General features: G+C 41.0%; 1 protein-coding gene across 1 annotated transcript in view; it reads left to right on the top strand.

Annotated features, from left to right (window-relative positions):
• The window catches only part of LOC120022401 (zinc finger protein ZFPM2-like), a 107,943-nt gene that overhangs the window by 19,660 nt on the left and 63,920 nt on the right, over positions 1-24,363 (top strand). Inside the window, exons 9-10 of the mRNA XM_038966289.1 lie at positions 17,862-17,999; positions 21,407-21,505. Of these exons, the coding sequence (XP_038822217.1) occupies positions 17,862-17,999; positions 21,407-21,505 (237 nt within the window). The remainder of the gene's footprint in view (positions 1-17,861; positions 18,000-21,406; positions 21,506-24,363) is intronic.

Below are 24,363 nucleotides of genomic sequence, written 5' to 3'. Positions count from 1 at the left end.
GCTAAAAACTTTTTGACCACTAATGAGTGCACGGTGATGTTGTTTCAGGCTCATTAACGTATTTTGCGGTTTGCCTTGTAAGAGGCTATATTTGTTGCACCTGTGAGTGAGAACGCTGTACCAATTTAACTCCTATGTGGTTATAGTGACCCACCTGTTTTGAGACCCCACTTTTTATGCCTGTTTTGCATGTTATTTTGGCATTAAAACGTGTCATATCAGTTTGCAAACAATGTAAAAAATAATATATCATTGAGTTAATAAAGCCGCATACAAACATGGTCTCTTTTTTGTTTTCTTGAGTAAGGCAGGTCACTTTCTTATTGACTTGGTCAATAAGAAAGTGATCAGATGAAGCAGATGCTAAGCTACAGGACTGCTTTGCTAGCACAAACTGGATTATGTTCCGGGATTCTTCCGATGGCATTGAGGAGTACACCACATCACTGGCTTCATCAATAAGTGCATTGATGACGTCATCCCCATAGTGACCGTACGTACATACCCCAACCAGAAGCCATAGATTACAGGCAACATCTGCACTGAGCTAAAGGCTAGAGCTGCCGCTTTCAAGGAGCGGGACTCTAACCCGGAAGCTTATGAGAAATCCCTCTATGCCCTCCGACGAACCATCAAACAGGCAAAGCATCAATACAAGACTAAGCTTGAATCGTACTACACCGGCTCCGACGCTCGTCGGATGTGGCAGGGCTTGCAAACTATTACAGACTACAAAGGGAAGCACAGCCGAGAGCTGCCCAGTGACACAAGCCTACCAGACGAGCTAAATAACTTCTATGCTCGCTTCGAAGCAAGTAACACTGAAACATGAAACATGCAAATGCTTTGTCCTATATATATATTTTTTTTTTTATCCCCCGTCCAGCCCCCGTCCCCGCAAGAGGCCTTTTGCAGTAGGTGTACAGTAGGTGTACTGTAAAATGAAATACATAATTTTGCTAGCCCTGAGTTGCCTGTTCTACTGCCAAATTCACGGCAACCCCTTTACAGTGTATAGTAGTTCCAGGTGATCAGAATTTGAATAAACAATAGGAAATGTATGTTCTAAATATTCTAATATGAATTATAAAAGTCTGACTTTGTTGTTATTATATGTCAATTTGATAGTGTGGCTCTCAGTCAGTGAAGAATTAATAATTCCCAGATCAATGCGACATGAAGAGGGGTGACTGCATGCCAGCGTCTCTCTCTCCATCCCCAGCATCTGTGCACTCTGCTAATTAGGTACACAGTGTTGTGGTCCATTGGTCTACAAAGAGGCGGCAGGTAGCCTAGTGGTTAAGAGCGTTCGGCCAGTATCCAAAAGTTTCCCGGTTTGAATTCCAGGTCGTACTAGGTGAAAAATCTGTCAATGTGCCTTTGAGCAAGGCATTCAACCCTAATTGGGTAAGAGCGATTGACACATGTACAGTAGTTGGGACCTGACTAAGAGGAGTTGATGTTCCTTTCTCTCCCCCTCTACAATATTAGAAAACAATACTCCGCATCGTTTCACGTTGATGATGGATATCACTGCGACCAAGATGGCACAGGGATGAAAGGAGTGTTGTCAGGTGATCCTCTCTGTTAGCTAGCGGAACACTGAGCGGTCTGGCCAAGTCAGACCCTGTGGGAGGTTATATGGAAGGTGTTGATGACTGCTTTCTTTGTTAAATGAGGGGGGGTTGACAACTACTACCTCGGATGAATGAAAGGTGTTGATTTGTTACCGTGCTTCCCTTTTGGGGTAGATTTACTGTGGTGTACATTTGGGGCTATTGTGTTGAGAGGCTGGTAAGAAAGTGTTGGAGTTGATGAGAGTGAATGAATGAATAGTATGGACTGTTTGGGCAAGTTTCCGTTGTGCCTCAATATGCAGAGAAAATGTGCATTAATTAAAGAATAGAATCTGTCTTCAATTAACCACACTGGAAAAACTTTTAATGTTTGTTTTGTGATGGAAGAATGAGGTACAAACTGGTGTGAACTGCTTATTCCAGAATTGCCACAATCATCACAATCCATTGAAATTGGCCTTGTTCTTTTCTGATAGAATCAATGTAAAAAAAAAAAAGAAGCAAGACAAGCAAAGGTGTTTATTTGACAAATCTTTATCACTTATGTTCCAGTGTTTGTAGATTTGCTATTAGTGATGTCCAGCAAGCCCGCGTCAACAAAATCCCTTTTATTTTCAGGTTGACCTTCAGTTAGCTTGTAGGGATCAATGCTTGTGTTAGTCAGCCGTGATTATCAGTTACACGATCTCCCTTCTGTTTGTTGTTGTTGAATAACATCGATACCAATATCTAGTCTGCTCATGGTAGAACACGGTCTAATATATATATATTTTATCCCCCGTCCAGCCCCCGTCCCCGCAGGAGGCCTTTTGCCTTTTGGTAGGCCGTCGTTGTAAATAGGAATTTGTTCTTAACTGACTTGCCTAGTTAAATAAAGGTTAAATAAAATAAAAAAATCCACAGATGATGCAATATCTAGTCTGCTCATGGTAGAACACGGAATGCGAGTTGTGAAAAAAAAAAAACTTTGCAGGTTTGAATTCTTTCATTGATTCGTTTTTCTGCACAGAGGGAGGTGGATCTTCCTCAAAGTATGGCAGGATAATCACAGTGTGTTCTAATTGTATTGGAAATGTAAAGGATTTGATTCAGAGAAGAAGGAAGTTGATTTTTGTTTCTGTAATTCGCTTAATTTAATTCATTGTCGTAATTTGAATGATCAGTGAACTTCAGAAAGGATTTGACTGTAGAGACAGAGCGAGAGCGACACAGAGAAGGCCTAACCCTACTCTACTGGAGTCTGACGTCAAATGTCTACTGTTTGCTGATGATCTGGTGCTTCTGTCCCCAACCAAGGAGGGCCTACAGCAACACCTAGATCTTCTGCACAGATTCTGTCAGACCTGGGCCCTGACAGTAAATCTCAGTAAGACAACAATAATGGTGTTCCAAAGAAGGTCCAGTTGCCAGGACCACAAATACAAATTCCATCTAGACACCGTTGCCCCCCCCCCCCCCCCAAAGAAGGTAACTTCCACGATCTGAGAGCCAACGCAAGAAGGGCCTTCTACGCCATCAAAAGGAACATAAAATTCTATATACTAAGTAGGATCTGGCAAAAAATACTTGAATCATTTATAGAACCCATTGCCCTTTATGGATGCGATGTCTGGGATCCGCTCACCAACCAAGAATTCACAAAATGGGACAAACACCAAATTAATACTCTGCATGCAGAATTCTGCAAAAATATCCCCTGAGTACAACGTAAAACAGCAAATAATGCAGGCAGAGCAGAATTAGACCGATACCCGCTAATTATCAAAACCCAGAAAAGAGCCGTTAAATTCTACACCCACCTAAAAGGAAGCGATTCCCAAACCTTCGATAACAAAGCCATCACCTACAGAGAGATGAACCTAAGCAAATTGTTCCTGGGGCTCTGTTCACAAACAGACCCCAGAGATCCCCAGGACAACAACTCAATTAGACCCAACCAAATCATGAGAAATCAAAAAGATCATTACTTGACATATTGGAAAGAGTTAACAAAAAAACAGAGAAAACTAGAATGCTGTTTGGCCCTAAACAGAGAGTACACAGTGACAGAATACCTGACCAGTATGACTGACCCAAGCTGCTGCTCCAGTTTCAACTGTTCTGCCTGCGGCTATGGAACCCTGACCTGTTCATCGGACGTGCTACCTGTCCCAGACATGCTGTTTTCAACTCTCTAGAGACAGCAGGAGCGGTAGAGATACTCTCAATGATCGGCTATGAAAAGCCAACTGACATTTACTCCTGAGGTGCTGACTTGTTGCACCCTCGACAACTACTGTGATTATTATTATTTGACCATGCTGGTCATTTATGAACATTTGAACATCTTGGCCATGTTTTGTTATAATCTCCACCCGGCACAGGCAGAAGAGGACTGGCCACCCCTCATAGCCTGGTTCCTCTCTAGGTTTCTTCCTAGGTTTTGGCCTTTCTAGGGAGTTTTTCCTAGCCACCGTGCTTCTACACCTGCATTGCTTGCTGTTTGGGGTTTTAGGTGGGGTTTCTGTACAGCACTTTGAGATATCAGCTGATGTAAGAAGGGCTATATAATAAATACATTTGATTTGATTTGATTTAAGGAAAGCTTTGACTATGTACAGACTCAGTGAGCATAGCCTTGCTATTGAGAGAGGCCGCCGTCGGCAGACCTGGCTCTCAAGAGAAGACAGGCTATGTGCACACTGCCCACAAAATGAGGTGGAAACTGAGCGGCACTTCCTAACGTTCTGCCAAATGTTTGACCATATTAGAGACACATATTTCCCTCAGATTACACAGACCCACAAAGATTTCGAAAAACAAATCCAATTTGGATAAACTCACATTTATATTGGGTGAAATACCCCAGTGTGCCATCACAGCAGCAAGATTTGTGATTTGTGACCAAACACCATTGTAAATACAACCCATATTTATGTTTATTTATTTTCAATTTTTCCCTATTTGCACATCGTTACAACACTGTATATAGCCATAATATGACATCTGAAGTGTTTATTCCTTTCAAACTTGTGTGAGTGTAATGTTCACTGTTAATTTTATATTGTTTATTTCACTTTTGTGTATTATCTATTTAACTTGCTTTGACAATGTTAACATCTGTGACCATTTGAATTTAATTGAAATTGAATTGTGAGAGAGAGAGAGAGAGAGAGAGAGAGAGAGAGAGAGAGAGAGAGAGAGAGAGAGAGAGAGAGAGAGAGAGAGAGAGAGAGAGAGAGAGAGAGAGAGAAATGTGCATTGCGTGACAGACTTGAAGATATTTTTAATGGATATTGGAGTATTGGATTTATGTATTCCGTGATGTTTTTACGGGTATGCTCAGTGCTCATTGAATTTAACAAGACCAGTGGGCCGCTCAAGAGAGAGGCTGGGTCTGAAGAAGAGAGTGAAGGTGAAAAATTAGAAGGAAAGACAGACAGGTCCGATAAAACTAGATTGGTTGATGTGAGGCAGCCAGACCAGCCACCAAGGAATCAACAGTTTGACTGTTGCAACTAGATCAAAATCTCCGGGTCTGAAGAAGAGAGTGAAGGTGAAAAATTGGAAGGAAAGACAGACAGGTCCGATAAACTTAGATTGGTTGATGTGAGGCAGCCAGGCCAGCCACCAAGGAATCAACAGTTTGACTGTTGCAACTAGATCAAAATCTCTAGATCTCTTCAAAACGGGAACAGTAAGCAAGTCAAGGACAAATCCAGGTCGACGGCCCTTCCATCTCCTTTCCTTTCTGAGTGTTAACACTGCCAGTGTCCCTCTATTGTGCAGTTTAGGCTTTATTTTGTTGACACTAAGACACTAAATACAAGAGGCAACACTTAAGGAAGTATTGGTGCGCTGCTCCTCTCTCCCGGTTAAAAAGGTGGGTGAAAAGACATTCATTATTCTGGGGGATTTGAACCTTTGGTGGTTTAAGGGCTGTGCAATCAGTCTTCCTAATCTCATTTAAAGATGGGAATAAACAATCAGTCTTCACGGTGAGGAAGAAAGCCCAGAGATGCATGTGGGTAGGATTATGGTAATGTGGGAATGAAACAAGCGTCTTTAACACACTGCACTAATAACTCTTTATGCATGCGAGAAGAAGATGGTTCCAACAAAAATGGGGGAAGACGAATCTCAATCACATTGTTTCTTTGAACCGAAAACTAAAATTCGCATGCTGATTTTTCAACATTAATCTGGGACTATTTGTTACAGATGGTAAATGTTCAGAGAACAAGTCAGAAAAATGCCACAAAAAATCTCAGGGTAGGATTTCTGAGCTAGGATCAGGTCTTCCATGTCCATATGACCATCATTATGGTCTAAAAGGCTAAACTGATGCAATGGTGAGGGAGACATTTTTATTTTCCCTCAAGTCCTGGAGGTAAACAATAGTTAATTTAGGTCTCAGGTTGTTCTCTCTCTCTCTCTCTCTCTCTCTCTCTCTCTCTCTCTCTCTCTCTCTCTCTCTCTCTCTCTCTCTCTCTCTCTCTCTCTCTCTCTCTCTCTCTCTCTCTCTCTCTCTCTCTCTCTCTCTCTCTCTCTCTCTCTCTCTCTCTATATATATATATATATATATATATATATATATATATATATATATATATATATATATATATGAACTGGGACCAGCTGAGAGAGGGGGGGGGGTGATAGGGAGAAATAGAGAGAGAGAGTAAGAGTGAGAAAGAGTGAGTGATATAGAGAGAGCCGTTAGTCACGGCACTGAGGGGATTGGGCACACAATGCAGCATGGCACCGCACAGCGTAACGCGGTGGATCCGGATTCCCTTGTCCCCAGCCAAGGTGCCACAGCTGCGTGTTTGATGTGTGGCAGCCGGGCAGGAGGGGCATGTGGAGAGTGCTATGCTCTCTCTCTATCTCTTTCTCTCTCTGAAATATAAATTCTGATCGCTTTATTGGCATGAAATACAATTTGTAGATTTTGCCAAAGCAGTATAGTGGTATAGCATTTCAGTAAATACAGTACAATGCAATGAGGATAATGAAAAACAGTTAATTTCAGTAGTAATAATAATAATTGTACATATAATCATGTATACAGGTACAAAAATACTGCTGTTGTATTGGGTAATCTTCGGTTGATACATTTTATTAAATAAAAATAAGATTATAAAAAAATCTATATATTGGCTAATAAATAAACAACAAAATGTACATGGATGATGGTCACACTATTACTTGTAAGTTATATACAATGTAAATACTTCAAGTAGTTAATGGCTATGGGATGTCCCTAAGACTATGGCAATCATATACGTACATACTGTATCTGGCAGTAATATTTTAGGTTTCTCCCTCATCCAGAATCATTCACAGCTTTATGTCCTTAGTAAATGCATAGAAGTTGGGAATTGATTGAGATATTTTCTTGAAAAATATGATCTTATTTGGGAGTAAAAAACAAAAGTGCATCTCTGTCTCTACCTCCCCTGTCGTGCAGTGACCACATAGACACTCCTCTTTGGATAGCCTTGTCTTTTTGTGTCTCCCTTTTTCGATAGCCAATTAGTGATCGCTGATCCTGTATTTGGTCAGGATCTGTCTATGTTTTGTATCTCTGATCGCTCTGCAGCTCAGGAGTACTGTGTTTAAGCATTTTATTTCTGATTCTCTCAGGGCCACATGCCTTTCCAGGTTTAAGACTTTGTATTTTCTTTGAAAGTTCAGCCTGTGTAAGTTGGTAGTCAATTGGGTTCTGGTTGTTTTTAATTGTGTGTTCTAAGGAGCTGAGTTTTTCTTGCATATTTTGGGGATTTAAAGTAAGGTCTTCTGATGGTATTATTTCATAGAGATTTTCACACACAAAAAAATCTCCAAATGTTACCATTTTGAATGGCTAGGTCATTCCTTTGTTTTCCATTTAAACCATTCCATTTCTCCCACAACTGGTTTCTCCCAGAATATGCTTCAATCTCTTTCAGAGTATTTTCAAAATGCTTCCATTTCTTCCATCTTAGATTTTGTTCGTATTCTTTCAATGTGTCACAATATTGTTGCCGAAAGTCTCTATCCTGTGGTTGTTGATGTTTTCTACTTGATAAAGCTCTAAAACATGTTCTTATGAGATTACGTTCAGCATCAAACAATTTCCATTTTTGAGGTTTCCAATTTTCCTTTTCTTTTTCTCCTTTTGCATAAATTTACTTTTGTGGCTACTTTATGATATATCTCATTTAATTTATACACAGCCAAATTTATGTCAGGGAGGTTTGGGCTGAATGTACTTGAAAGGAAACCAGTGATACAGGTTGTAATTTCTGGACAGTGCAACGCTGTGTTTAAGTGTGTTGCGATGTCAGGGGCCCATCTGTATATTTTATTTAGATTAATCAGTGTACAGGGCTCTGTTTGTGTGGTCTTTTTAAAAAATACATGAATCTGGCAGTGGTCAGATAATGATATCTGTGGTCTGACAGTGAATGCACTAATGGTGGAGCGGTTCAAGTCTGAGATTGCATAGTCAACAACATTGGTCACAAGAGCTGAGCAGTAGGTGAACCTTCCCAAAGAAGAGATGCATGCTCCTTTCCATTTTAGTTTACTACCTGGTCAGGGTTATTTCTATTACTAGTGGGGTATATGGAGGGATGTCCAAATGTACTGTATGTCTATTACCCTCAGGCTTCGCGGTTCAGAACCGGTTCTAGCATCAAAATCCCCACACAAAATGACATTCCCCTCATCTTGAAACTGTTTGGTCTCTTTTGGGAGATTATCATAAAACTGATCATCATAGTAAGGATGAATCTGAGGGAGAAGCATAAACCACACCAATGTATAAATCATTGTCACTAAGGATTGTGCCCTTTTCTGAGTTTAACCAAATCTGGGTTTTACCCTTTTTATTTTTCTCAGTGAAGGGTCCCGTTTATATCATATGATCAATCCTCCCAAGTCCCTGCCCTGTTTTATGTTTTTATGTTTTAACGATTGAAGTAGAATTTCCCTATAGCCCGAAGGACTTTTAGGGTTTGTGGTCTTAAGACCCAAGGTAGAGGAGTACAAGCCCTGGATATTCCAATAACTAAAACCCAACAAAAATATAAATGCAACATGCAACAATCTGAGTTACGGTTCATATAAGGAAATCAGTCAATTGAAATGAATTCATTAGGTTCAAATCTATGGATTTCACATGACTGGGAATGCAGATATGCATCTGTTGGTCACAGATCCTTTAAAAAAAGGTAGCGGTGTGACCACCATTTGCCTCATGTGGCACAACACATCTTCTTCGCAAAGAGTTGCTCAGGCTGTTGATTGTGGCCTGTGGAATGTTGTCCCACACCTCTTCAATGGCTGTGCGAAGTTGCTGGATATTGGCGGGCACTCAAAAAACGCTGTCGTACACGTCGACCCAGAGCATCCCAAACATGCTCAATGGGGTGACATGTATGCAGGCCATGGAAGAACTGGGACATTTTCAGCTTCCAGGAATTGTGTACAGATCCTTGTGACATGGAGCAGTGCATTATCATGCAGAAACACGAGTTGATGGCGGCGGATGAATGGTACGACAATGGGCCTCAGGATCTCGTCACGGTATCTCTGTACATACAAATTGCAATCGACAAAATGCAATTGTTTTTGTTGTCTGCCTATACCATAACCCCACCATGAGCAAACTCCTTGCCCACACGACTCCATACATGCTGTCTGCCATCTGCCCGGTACAGTTGAAACCATGATTCATCCGTGAAGAGTACACTTCTCCAGCATGCCAGTTGCCATCAAAGGTTTACCTTCTGAAAGGGGTTACGACACCAAACTGCAGTCAGGTCAAGTGTCACGCCCTGACCATAGAGAGCCTTTTTATTCTCTATTTTGGTTAGGTCGTGGTGTGATTAGGGGGGATGTTCCTATCTAGGTGTTTTTTTCTATGTTGGCCTGGTATGGTTCCCAATCAGAGGCAGCTGTTTATTGTTGTCTCTGATTGGGGATCATATTTAGGCAGCCATTTCCCAACTGTGTTTTGTGGAATCTTGTTTTGAGTTGGTGCATGTTGCACCTCTTATGTTACGGTTCGTTGTATGTTTCCTTTTTGTTTTTTTGTAAGTTTAAAAAAATGTAAGATGTGGAACTCAGAGCACGCTGCCCCTTGGTCTGTCTCTCCACACAACCGTGACATCAAGACCCTGGTGAGGACAAAGAGCCCGCAGATGAGCTTCCCTTGACCGTTTGTGCAGAAATTCTTAAGTTGTACAAACCCACAGTTTCATCAGTTGTCCAGGTGGCAGGTCTTAGACGATACCACAGGTGAAGAAGCTTGATGTGGAGGTCCTGGGCTGGCATAGTTACATGTGGTTTTGCGGTTGTGAGGCCGGTAGGACGAACTGCCAAATTCTCTAAAATGACAGTCTTATGGTAGAGAAATGAACATTTAGTTCTCCGGCAACAGCTCTGGTGGACATTCCTGCAGTCAGCATGCCAATTGCACGCTTCCTCAAAACTTGAGACATCTGTCCTAATGAAGTGGCAATGGGCTGATTGATTTGAAAATTCTTATTAGGTTTCACGCCTTAGTGTTATTATGAACACTGGTAAGATGCATGTCTATGGAGATGCTAACCTTCCTATTATGAAAACAACAGTATCATTGACTTGAATTGAAAGTATAGTCCAGCATCCACAAATGGTAGAATAAGCAAACATGTATAGTTTTATGACAGTCTTGTACAGACTCATGCAAATAGCTTAAGCCATAGCTCCATAGCACTAAGGCCGAGGACGAGTTCAGGTCCAGGGACCAGAGGTTGAGAAACACTTTAGACCACATTGACTTCTATTGAAGTCTCAGGTACTGCTGCAGTGCTGTGTCCCTGGGCCAAGCAAGCTATGGTCACCAGGTTGGAAAACCAGGAGCCAGGCATCAGCCAGCATTGTGTGTGTGTGTGTGTGTGTGTGTGTGTGTGTGTGTGTGTGTGTGTGTGTGTGTGTGTGTGTGTGTGTGTGTGTGTGTGTGTGTGTGTGTGTGTGTGTGTGTGTGTGTGTGTGTGTTTGTGCATATGTGTGCGTGTGTGTGTGTGTGCTCGCGTGCGTGCGTGTGTGCGTGGCATAGAGGCAGTGTAGTGGCTGAGGCTCAGGAATGATTTCCACATTCAATTACCTCACCTCTAATTAGGGGACCTGTGGAGGGCCCCAGCTCTGTGATACAGCCCCCATACTGTACTGTGGAGCCAGCTGATAGTGTGCACTGGCGCTATCACCTTGCAAACACACTCCTATTACATCGCAGGCGGGAGACAAACCCAACCATGTAATTTACAGTCACTCAGATCATACCTGCATGTTTTATTGCATATTTTATTTTGTAGGTTAGTGTGTGTGTGTGTGTGTGTTTGTGTCTCTATGTGTTGTTGTTTCTCTGGCTCTTCTGATTCAGTCAGTGTTTGAGAGAGAGTGTTGTCGAAGTAAGGCTTCTCCCTCACCCATTTTTGTACATTTGTATTGTTCGTATCACAGTCAGACTACGAGAGCTTATAAAAAAAATAATAATTTAGTGAGCTTTATCAACAAGTGAATTACAACACAATCCACCCAATCAATCAATCAAATTGTATTTGTCACATGCTTCGTAAACAACAGGTGTAGACTAACAGTGAAATTCTTACAGGCCCTTCCCAACAATGAAGACAGAAAAAAAGCTAAATAATAGAAAAACAATAAAAGAAGGAATAAATACACAATGAGTAATGATAACTTGGCTATATACACGGTACCAGTACCGGGTTGATGTGCAGGGTACGAGGTAATTGAGGTAGATATGTACAGTACAGTGCATTCAGAAAGTATTCAAAGCCCTTCCCAATTTCATAATTTTGTTACATTACAGCCTTATTCTAAAATGGATTAAATTAATTTCCTCATAAATCTACACACAATACCCCATAATGACAAAGCAAAAACAGTTTTTTTTTAATGTTTGCACATTTATAATTTTTTTAAACAGAAATACTTTATTTACATAAGTATTCAGACCCATTGCTATGAGACTTGAAATTGAGCTCAGGTGCATCCTGTTTCTATTGATCATCCTTAAGATATTTCTACAACTTGATTGGAGAAACAAATTCTATAGATATTTTCCCGGAAGGTTCTCTCATCTCCACAGAGGAACTCTAGGGATTCTGTCAAAGTGACCATCGAGTTCTTGGTCACCTCCCTGACCAAGGCCCTTCTCCCCCAATTGCTCAGACTGAACCAGATTTTCCTCTATGATTTTGTCTGTGTTTAGCACCATTCTGTTTATTTTTATTCCACATCAGTTAACTGATGCTAGCAGTAGAACCCGATTTAAAAAACAGATACTGTCACGTCTAATCCTGCTCCTCCCCTCTGGCGTGCGACGTCGCCGGAATACTATCCACCGGTCCTGGGAATCATCCTTACGCACACCTGGCACTCATCATTACGCGTACCTGGCACTCATTGTTATGACTCACACCTGGACCTCATAAACTCCTATTTTCAGGTCCCTTCCTTTTGTTCAATCCTCAGTTGGTATTGCACCTGCGTTCATGTTACCTCGCGTCCGTTACGCTGTCTTGTTTCATGTTTGTTGTTTTCATTAAACGTTTTACCTGCACCTGCTTCTTGACTCACGGCGTCCTCGTTACAGATATATATATATATAACTTATGGAACAGTGGGGACTGTGAAGAGACAGACACACGCATACACATGATAACACGCACTCTACACACACGTAAACATGTACTCTGTCTGGTGTAAAGCAGACTGAACCAGGTTTTCCTCTATGATTATGTCTGTGCTTAGCTCCATTCTTTTATCCTGAAACTCCTTACCGATTACAACAGCCATGGCTACATGGAACTCTATTCCACATCAGTTACCTGATTTTGTATTGTGTGTATATACGTATGTGCTAGTAGGGTAGTGGCATGAGGGCACACACTTAATGTGTTGTGAAAAGTGTTATGAAATTATATATATGTAACTGCCTTAATGTTGCTGGACCCCAGGATAAGTAGCTGCTCCCTTACCAGCAACTAATGGGGATCCTTCATAAATACAAGCAGACCAATAACATGATGCAGCCACCACTATGCTTGAAAATATGGAGAGTGGTACTCAGTGATGTGTTGTATTGGATTTTCCCCAAACATAACACTTTGTATTCAGGACAAACAGTGAATTACTTTGCCACATTTTTTGCAGTATTACTTTAGTGCCTTGTTGCAAACAGGATGCATGTTTTGGAATATTGTTATTTTGTACAGTCTTCCCTTTCACTCTGTCAATTGCGTTAGTATTGTGGAGTAACTACAATGTTGTTGATCCATCTTCCAGTTTTCTCTTATCACAGCCATTAAACTATGTAGCTGTTTTAAAGTCACCATTGGCCTTTCCTTCCTCTCTGGCAACTGAGTTAGTAAGCATGCCTGTGTCTTTAGTTACTGGGTGTATTGATACACCATCCAAAGTGTAATTAATAACTTCACCATGCTCAACGGGATATTCACTGTCTGCTTTTTTTACCCATCTACCAATAGGTGACCTTCTTTGTGAGACACTGGAAAACCTCCCTGATCTTTGTGGTTGAATCTGTTTTTGAAAATAATTGCTTGACTGAGGGACCATACAGATCGTTTTATGTGTTGGGTACAGAGATGAGGTAGTCATTCAAATCAGGTTAAACACTTATTGCACACAGAGTGAGTCCATGCAACTTGTGACTTGTTAAGCAGATTTTTACTCCTGAACTTATTTAGGCTTGCCATAACAAAGGGATTGAATACTTATTGAATCAACACATTTCAGCTTTTCATTTTGAATTAATTTGTAAAAATGTTAAACAATTCCACTTTGACATTATGGGGTACTGTGTGTAGGCCAGTGACAATAAAAACTAAATGTATTCCATTTTAAATTCAGGCTGTAACACAACAAAATGTGGAAATATCAAGGGGTGTGAATACTTTCTGAAGGCACTGTAGGTAGGGATAAAGTGACTAGGCAATAGGATAGAGAAACAGTAGCAGCAGTGTGTGATGAGTCAAAAGAGTTAGTGCAAAAAGGGTCAATTTTCTATTTTGTATTTGTATTTGTTATGAATCCCCATTAGCTGCTGACAAGGCAGCAGCTACTCTTCCTGGGGTCCAACAATATTAAGGCAGTTATACAATTTTAAAATCATTACAATACATTCACAGATTTCACAACACACTGCAATACAGAGAGTCCGTGTGGATATTGGTTTGCTATTTAACTAAGTATTTAGCAGTCTTATGGCTTGGGGGTAGAAGCTGTTCAGGGTCCTATTGGTTACAGACTTGGTGCATTGGTACCGCTTGCCTGCGGTACCCGAGATAACAGTCTGACTTGGGAGGATGGAGTCTTTGAACATTTCTACGGCCTTCCCCTGACACCGCCTGATATAGAGGTCCAGGATGGCAGGGAGCTCGGCCCCAGTGATGTACTCGGCCGTACGCACTACCCTCTGTAGCACCTTGCGGTCCGATGCCAAGCAGTTGCCATACCAAGCGGTGATGCAGCCAGTCAAGATGCTCTCAATGGTGCTCTCACACTGTGTGTAAGAATAAGAGAGAGTGAAGTCTGTTCACATTGTCCGTTTTAAGGGACTCAAATCGAACAGCCAAAAAGCACATTGAATCGGATATTTCAAGCCACATTTCAAACCACCTTCGTAGGTAGTTTGAAGTCAGAAACAAATCTGATTCCTGATTCCTGGCCATGCGACTTGTGTATGAATGGTCAAATCTGATTTATTTGCCCTCAAGTGGTTTTTAGACTGTTGCTTGTTGACAGTTTGACAAGAACATGTGGTAGCTAACTAGCTTGTTAATTGTTTAAAAACAAACGAGTGAATGTGCTAGAAAGCTAAACAGCTACCTAGCTACTGTACATACTGTATTTGACTGCTGTGGCTAGCTAGCTAGCTAGCTAGTTGACTGCTGTGGCTATCTAGCTAGCTAGTTAACTGCTGTTTCTAGCTAGCTAGTTGACTGCTTGTGGCTAGCCAGAAAGGACTCGTTTTGAAAGTTGGATCATCTTATCCTTTAAGGCTTTAAAAGTGTTCTTACACTATCATTTTGAACATTCTAATCACCTGGGAAACGTCCATGGCAGGCGTTGTTGTCACCTTAGCTTGCTGCATAACTTCTGAGTGATAGCACACACATGCATGCGTACATGCATGCACAAACATACTCACATGTGTGCGTGCACACACAGACACAGATACACACGTTATATTCGTCAATCCTTGTGGGGACCTAATAATGTATTTCCATTGAAAATCCTATTTTCCCTAACCCCTAACCCTAAACTTAACCCTAACCCGTAACCATAACCATAACCCTAACCCTAACCACTAACCTCTTACATGACGCTAATTTTAACCCTAACCCCTAAGCTTAAAATAGCCTTTGCCCTTATGGGGACGTGGGAAATGTCCACACGAGGGATACTTTTCCTTGTGTTACTATCCTTGTGGCGACTTCTGGGGATTGAAGGTCCCCACAAGGATATTTGTATTTGTATTTATTTATTAAGGATCCCCATCCTGGGGTCCATCAACATTAACAGTTATATACAGGTAAAATTTTTACATGACATTACATTTCATAACACTTTACGCAATACATTTAGTGTGTTCCCTCAGGCCACTACTCCACGATCACATACAGTATTTACAATAAAACATCCATGTGTCCGTGTGTGTAGAGTTCGTGTCTTATCATGTGTATGTGTGTCTGTGCCTGTGTGTGTCTCTTCACAGTCCCCGCTGTTCCATAAGGTGTATTTTTACCTGTTTTTTAAAATCTGATTCTACTGCTTGGAATAGATGTGGAATAGATGTCCATGTAGTCATGTCTCTATGTCATGGCTCTACACGACTGAAAAGTAGTCCAGGTGCGTCAAAACTAGAAGAACACACCCGCACGCACGCACGCACGCACGCACGCACGCACGCACACACACACACACACACACACACACACACACACACACACACACACACACACACACACACACACACACACACACACACACACACACACACACTACGTTTGTGGTGCAAAACCAATATTCTCTTTACACCTCATGTATCCTCAGTCAGACTCCAAGGACATAAATTCTAATGTAAATATGCAAAGTTTCAAATGACTTGAAAAAATGTCATACAGTATTTCAAAGGTGAAATGTCCTGAACTAATTCATTCAGGCAGGTAGGTAGCCGCGATTCCTTCACCGCCCCTGATTAAAGCAAAAACAGGAATACACAAATATCAAAGAATTTGCGTAGCTCGGAGCAATAATGAATCATTGGGATTTAAATGAGTACAATTGTGTGGAGGGGAGGAAAATTAATCAAATATGAACTTCCCGAAGGCATCAGGAGTAAATGAAAAAAATCAACATTGTACTGGCAGATAAAAAAGTGTGTTATGTTCTGACTACCTTCAGTGGCTTGTTTTTGCTTTTGTGAATATTTAGCCCTGCAGTGCAACCTTAGGCTTTTGGATCAGTTCCTGTTTTGCTCACTGTGGAAGAACCACTTTGTTGTGTAGAATATGCTTTTATTCAGAATTTAAAAGCAGAGTGAAGTAGAACCCATTGGTTGTATCAACCTATTTCTCTCTTGATTAAAAATGTTTTCTATTATTCTAGTCTAATCTCCGCCTGAGAAGAGGGAAGACCTCTGTGAAGGCAGATTGTATTGATCATTGATGTGGACATCTTATTTTGGGAATGCTTGAACTGACTGTCATCTCTCTCTCTCTCACGCTCAGTTCAATTTAAGGGGCTTTAATGGCAGGGGAAACATATGTTTACATTGCCAAAGTATGTGAAATAGATCATAAACAAAAGTGTAATAAACAATTTAAAAAATGAACAGTGAACATTACACTCACAAAAGTTCCAAAAGAATAAAGACATTTCAAATGTCATATTATGTGCAAATAGTTAAAGCACAAAAGGGAAAATAAATAAACAAATATGGGTTGTATTTACAATGGTGTTTGTTCTTCACTGGTTGTCCTTTTTTTGTGGCAACAAGTCACAAATCTTGCTGCTGTAATGACACACTGGGTTATTTCTCCCAAATTCTTTGTGGGTCTGTGTAGTCGGAGGGAAATATGTGTCTCTAATATGGTCATACATTTGGCTGGAGGTTTGGAAGTGCAGCTCAGTTTCCACCTCATTTTGTGGGCAGTGTGCCCACAAAATGAGAGCAAGGTCTGCCGATGGCGGCTTTTTTCAATTGTAAGGCTATGCTCACTGAATCTGTACATAGTCAAAGCTTTCCTTAAGTTTGGGTCAGTCACAGTGGTCAGGTATTCTGCCACTGCGTACTCTCTGTTTAGGGCCAAATATCATTCTCGTTTTTTTGTTTTTTGTTAATTCTTTCCAATGTGTCAAGTAATTATCTTTTTGTTTTCTCATGATTTGGTTAGGTCTAATTGAGTTGCTGTCCTGATGCTCTGTGGGGTCTGTTTGTGTTTGTGAACAGAGCTCCAGGACCAGCTTGCTTGGGGGACTCTTCTCCAAGCTCATCTCTCTGTAGGTGATGGCTTTGTTATGGAAGGTTTGGGAATCGCTTCCTTTTAGGTGGTTGTAGAATTTAACGACTCTTTTCTGGATTTTGATCATTAGCGGGTATCGGCCTAATTCTGCTCTGTGTGCATTATTTGTGTCACGTTGGTATAAAGGGATCGGGAGACAGGTGCAGGAATGCGTAATCTTTTTTTTTTTTTAATTACCCAAATTACAGCGTGCCATGTAAAGGCACGGGGACGAAGACCAAACAAACACGTATGCAAAACACAGGGTTGAAACCCCAAAAAAGAGCGAGGAGTTCCTTGAATAAATACACCGGGGCGAGACCCGTAATCATCTGCACAATACAAGCGGCACGAAAGCCAAAACACAGCACAGGTACTCACACGACCAACGGACATTGGAACAGTAATCGACAGCCCAATGGAAACCAAAGGGCACATTTAAACAATTAGTGTGCGTAATGACGGAGGGATCCGTGACAATATAGTGTTTTACGTTGTACACTAAGGATATTTTTGCAGAATCCTGCATGCAGAGTCTCAATTGGGTGTTTGTACCGTTTTGTGAATTATTGGTTGGTGAGCGGACCCCAGACCTCACAACCATAAAGGGCAATGGGTCCTATAACTGATTCAAGTATTTTTTCGCCAGATCCTAATTGGTATGTTGAATTTTCTCACTCTCTCGATCTCTCTCTGTTTTGTTCTCTCTCCCCCTTTTTGGAAGTTGCTGTGGAAGGGGGCCAGATGTTTTGTGAATTAGAGGAGAAAGTGGCACTGTCTTATGAAGACTCTATGGATGAGAACCTCTCTGATGGTGCCGAGCGCAAAAGTGTGAAAGATGCAGATGACTCAGGCAGCAAAGGTGATGCTTCTACTTTGTATTATGCTAGCCAGAGTATTTATGTTGGCTTCTTTATATACTGTAACACCTGATAACTGTTGAGATCCCTCACCTCTTTTGAAAAAGTCTAACCAATAAGGAAATAAATTGTCGTCAAAGTTTTTTTGTTTTATTATCCTGCAAAATGTCTCGAAAAATGCACTGAAGTTTTTATACCGTCTGGATCTAACTGATGGGACTGGCAGTTAGTTGGCTTTCGTACCAATACCCCAAAGAAGGAACAACAAACAACCTTAAACTCAATCATCTTCCATTCCCCTCTTCGACACCTCCAGTAACACCCACCTAGAGTGAATCCATCACTCCTTCCCTCTCTTTCTCTCCACCTCTCCACACCTCCCCCCGTCATTCTCCGTTGCTGGAGGATCATCCTTTTCCTTTTCATTCTAGAATACAATTCCAACAAGAAGTGCGATATTGAGAAAAACGTATTCTTTACTAACAAATGTATTCGTCATAGAAGGTCAATAACAACATGATCGCTGCAGGGTTTCAACATCCCGAGCTACAGTATACTATCACTAGCTCTTTGAACTGAAATTAAATTACACACATTTCTCCTGGCCACACCTTACGATCACACAAGGCTAATTTGCGCACTGCTCCAGAGTCATTGAGGGGAGGATGTTATATCTGCCGTCTCCCGTACTGGAATTCAACAACCCCAGGCCTTTTTAAATTCACTTGCTGTTTAAATGGTACATATGTTATTTAAAAATGATGAATCTTCCCTTGAAATGTATTTCAATATTTCCTGCGTTCAAGAAAGTTTGGAGACAGCAAACTTTATAAACTAACTACCTTGCAAGGAAGAAATCTTCAAAAGGGAAATCTTTCAAATTGGTGTTGCAGTTATTCATTATGCGTTCCTTTTGTTCTTGCTGTTAAGGAATGAAAGGGACAATGTTTCAGTGCATTTATTTCTAGCTACAAATGGAATTTAAAATGTTTTGGCCACCTGCTTTTTTGTAATTGTGTGTGCTCGTGGAAATTATATTTGTCTACAGGTGAAGACATGTATTTGATATATTTTACATGTACACTAAATTACCAAAAGTATATGGACACTTGCTCGTCGAACATCTCATTCCAAAATCATCGGCATTAATATGGAGTTGGTCCCCCCTTTCCTGCCATAACAAACTCCACTCTGCTGGGAATGCTTTCCATTAGATGTTGGAACATTACTGCAGGGACTTGTGTTGGGCGATTAGGCCTGGCTCACAGTTGGCGTGTCAATTCATCCAAAAGGTGTTTGATGGGGTTGAGGTCAGGTCTCTTTGCAGGTCAGTCAAGTTCTTCCACATGATCTCGACAAACCGTTTCTGTATGGACCTCGCTTTGTGCATGGGGGAATTGTCATGCTAAAACAGGAAAGGGCCTCCCCCAAACTGTTACCACAAAGTTGGAAGCGTAGAATCATCTAGAATGTCATTGTATGCTGTAGCCTTAAGATTTCCCTTCACTGAAACTAAGGGGCCTAGCCCGAACCATGAAAAACAGCCCCAGGCCATTATTCCTACTCCACCAAACTTTACAGTTGGTACTATGCATTGGGGCAGGTTGCGTTCTCCTGGCAACCGCCAAACCTAGATTTGTCCATCGGACTGCCAGATGGTGAAGCGTGATTCATCACTCCAGAGAACGCGTTTCCACTACTCCAGAGTCCAATGATGGCGAGCTTTACACCACTCCAGCCGACGCTTGGCATTGTGTGTGGTGATCTTAGACTTGTTTGCGGCTGCTCGGCCATGAAAACCAATTTCATGAAGCTCCCGACAAACAGTGCTGACATTGCTTCCAGAGGCAGTTTGGAAAGCGGTAGTGAGTGTTGCAACCGAGGACAGACAATTTTACGCACTAAGCGCTTCAGCACTCGGTGGTCCCGTTCTGTGAGCTTGTGTGGCCTACCACTTCGCGGCAGAGCCGTTGTTGCTCATAGACGTTTCCACTTCACAATAACGGCACTTACAATTGACCGGGGCAGCTGTAGCAGGGCAGAAATTTGATGAACTGACTTGTTGGAAAGGTGGAATCCTATGACGGTAACCACGTTGAAAGTCACTTAGCTCTTCAGTAAGGCAATTCTACTGCCAATGTTCATCTATGGAGATTTCATGGCGGTGTGCTCGGTTTTATACGCCTGTCAGCAACGGGTGTGGATGAAATAGCATAGTTTTGAATATACTGTATGGTGTACTACTATGTATGCAATTGCTCTGACTTCTGACCTGGCTGTGTCATGGCCACAGTCCGGTTTTGCAGCTTCACTCCTCAGATGGTTCTATAATCGAACAAGTCCCTGCATTCAAATACCTTCGCATTTGAATTGATAATGATTTAATGTTAAAAAAGCATACGAATGAGCTCGTTAAGAAGCTAAGATTTAAAGTGGGCTTTTTTTTATAGAAACAGATGTTGCCTCTCTCTAGTCAGCAGGAAGCAGATTGTGCAGTCAACCTTTCTATCTGTTCTTGATTACGGTGATACTATTTATGAAATTGCAGCTGCCACTACTCTTAAACCCCTGGATGCTGTTTGTCATAGCACCCTTTGTTTTATCACAGGAGACCGTTTTATTACTCATCACTGCATTCTTTACCAAAACATTGGCCGGCCCGTCTTTAAAGTCATGTAGATCACATCATTACGCTCTTTTTGTTCACAAAGCCCTGCTTCATAAGCTTCCGACATACCTAACATCAGCAGAGGAGTCAGTCTCATACTTTATGTAGACGTCGACCAGTCAGGCGCATACAGTTACGGCTGTAATATCAGGGTTATCATTCATTTTAAACAGAAAGACAGAGTTCATTTTTTTCTAGGCCCAGCCAAGCTAACTCCATTTCATCCTTCCTTACAATACAAACTCCTTCTAGCAGACGTCAGTACAGTTAAACCAATAATAGATTAATACCAGGCTAGCAGCTGTGCACAGTAGTTTTGCAAATCTCTCTGTAATCTTCCTCATGTCCTTCATTCAACCGATGTTTAACTTTTCCTGTTAGTTTCGCAGAACATCCCTGTTACATCACTGCATCGTAATAAACACACATCAGACATTTACTCCAGTTTATGTTGCTCAAGGAGCACAGCTTAATGTCATACTTGTGAACTCTATACCACATCTCTCTCTCTTTTGCTGCATTCATTCCCAGTATGAACAGCGTCAGTTAGATAGCATACACTCGGCTAATGCTTTAGTTTGCAGGTCATATTTCAACAGTTTAAAAAAATATATATTTGTGTAATAACCATTTCATTTCTAAATGAATAGCAGGTTGACTGTAAAATAACCAAGTCGATGTTACCATTAGATGGCCCCTTTGCTGCCGAGTGAGGCTGACCTCTGAACTATCCTTCCTCAGGTGAAGAAGATGGTGGACAATCAAAATCACAGGTTGACGATGGACACAGTGGGAAGTCGGACGTAAGGCCACCGAACAAGGACGAGTGGGACGGACCAAGTAAGACAACACGCACGCACACACACATGCACGCACACACACACACTACACTATACCGATTAATTAACCAACTCATAAGTCCACCACAACTTCATCAAAATTTGCTGAAGGTGTGGACTTATGAGTTGGTTAATTAACCGGAACAAACACAAATCATAAACGTAAAGGACCTGGCATATCTGGTTTATATCTTTTCATGGTTTTGTAGCCATTGTCTAGTGTGATATTACTAGCACAGACAGACATTCAGTCTTTGTCCCAGATTACTACAGTCAGTGTGGTATCTCCTCTCTCTCCGCTCTCCTTCAGGGCAGAACATGATTAAAAGGAGATAAAGAATCATGTCCATGTCAGTAATGAGCTACACTGCCTTTTATCTGATCGTTTAGAAATATGTATTTTTCTCCAAGATTTTGCTGCTCTTTGGTGAGGTTGCTTAGGGAAGGGTTTTTCAAACCTCTCCCGTGGGACCCCCAGTCGTTCCAAGTATTTGAACTATTCCACAGCTAGCAGACCTGATTCAAATGGTCAACTAATCATGAAACACTTGACTAGGTGAATCAGGCGAGTTAGTTCTGGGCTATAGCAAAATTGTTACATGTCTGATGGTCCCCGAGGAGAGGTTTGAGAATCACTGGCTTAGGGAATAAATACAGTATATGAAAGGGTTGTTATACACACTTTCCTCTGATGGGATACAACATATTTTATATATGAATCTTGAAATTTAAACAAATATGACATTTTTTAATGGAGATTTTTTACTTCGATGTCAATTGTGGTGTCCTGTCAACGTTATATCTTCCTAACAGTGAAATATAAATGTGTTATATAATCACAAACCTATTCTATAATCAATCTATAATAATACGCCTGTAGGCATACAGTTTCAATTGACTTCCAACATTCATTATCACCACCAACCACTCTGACTTGGATATAACTTTTTCCAACTGCCAAGGAATGTACATTTGATCCTGTCCAATAATAAGTCCAATAATACGTTTCAGGAGAGAGTAGAGCGAGAGAGAGATGGATAATGAGAGAGAGCGAGGGAGACAAAGTGAGACGGAGGAGCGACACAGATGCAGCAGCAAGTAACGAGGGCCTGGGAGGATCGGAGGAGGGATGGGGATGGAAAATGGATTTTAATGGCAGTGTTGGATTAGAGAAATCCCTGGAACAATGTTAAATCATTACAGCTCCAGACGACATCAAAGTCCCCATGATTGAGTCCCTAAAGCCTTTTCACAGGGGGACTGGCGGAGAGCAAAGCGGGTGTAAACCAGTGGCGAGACCAGCCCGGCCACATTGGGCTAGAGTGGATTGGAAATGTAAGAGCAGGAAGATACAGTGGGAGACAGTCTCTTTACTTTAGATATATTACAGTAGGTGATGTGGTGAAGCCAGGGATGTATGTAAATACTGTATATATAGTACATGTATATAGTCCTACAAGTGAAATGTGTTATTGAAAGGAGATAGTTATGTGAAGTGATGAAGTCAGGGATATAGGATACATCTACTGTATAGTATATGTGTACATCTGAAAGGTATTTTTGAAAGTGCCATATTGGAAATGTACTCAGTTAAATAGCAAGAGTTAAATCAACTACAAATGTAACACTATTTGGGGTTTATATGGTCCCACCCACGTTTTGTGTTAAAACTACTCTTGTCATCGTGTTGATATTTTTGGAGTTAAAGCAACACTAAATTAAGTGGATATCCAACCTTCAGAGAGTCGCTTAAATTTAACGCCAATTGCCATTTTACTATTGTCAGTGTTGTTTTTAATCAGCTCCCTTGCCATTTTACTATTGTCAGTGTTGTTTTTAATCAGCTCCCTTGCCATTTTACTATTGTCAGTGTTGTTTTTAAATCAACTCCCTTGCCATTTGACACTTTTCTGTGTTGTTTTGAATTAACAATCCACTTCCTTTGAGTTCTAAGTGCGTGAAGCCTTATTTGAAAACGTCTTAATGTGTTACATTATGTTGGTTTGCAATGTGATATCCAATCTCTGTTGGACGCCAACTTGCAGGAGGATATCCAGCACTGTTACGTCACTCACAACTTGTGTTTAGAATGCTTGTCAGAGTAGGGAAGAAATCCCAGTCCATGAAGACTACCTACACTACATAAACTGGAATAACTATCTCACTAACGTTTGCTTTAAATCCAACCACATACATTTTTGCCAAACGAATACAATCGGTATGTTTCTTATCTTTGTGTGGCATAAGATAATTAACAATCAAATGCAAACAATCAAAGCACAGATTTAAAAATAATTTTAAAAAATCTATCTGTAACAGAACATGCTTGGAAATATGACAATGAAGCCCCTCCCAAATCTGTGAATAACTCCATAGATTTAACTTCTGTTAACTCTTAATGGAGTTAAAAGTACTCTCAATGAACTCCAGTTATCAACACTGACTCCAGGAATTGTATCCCTCTCTTCAATTTAACCCACATTTTCTTTAAAAGCTGTGATTTCAACTATCCTTGATTTACTGTGTAAGAACAGGAAGATTGACTTTTGACATGCAGAATGTGATCTGAAAGGTGTGGAAAGTGTCATTCATAACACAAGCCAATCTAGTATTATATATCTCGCTATACTTCCAATTCCTCCTTGGTGAATATTATCAACACACTTGTCCACCTGACCCTCACTTTGTCTCGTTTATAAAGGCAGTGTCTAAATGATGGATCTCTCACTATGTGGATGAACGAGGGAGGGAGGAGGAGGAGGGACTTGGTTGTCAGCCGAATTAACTAAGATACCAAATAATGCTGTTAATAATAATATTCATATCGATAATGATAAAGGCCTCTAATCTTCAAAAAAA

The sequence above is a fragment of the Salvelinus namaycush genome, chromosome 27 (genome assembly GCF_016432855.1).
Source record: "Salvelinus namaycush isolate Seneca chromosome 27, SaNama_1.0, whole genome shotgun sequence".
NCBI classification, from domain to species: domain Eukaryota; kingdom Metazoa; phylum Chordata; class Actinopteri; order Salmoniformes; family Salmonidae; genus Salvelinus; species Salvelinus namaycush.
The sequence above is the reverse complement of the archived record's forward strand: the minus strand, read 5'-3'. Positions and strand labels throughout refer to the sequence as shown.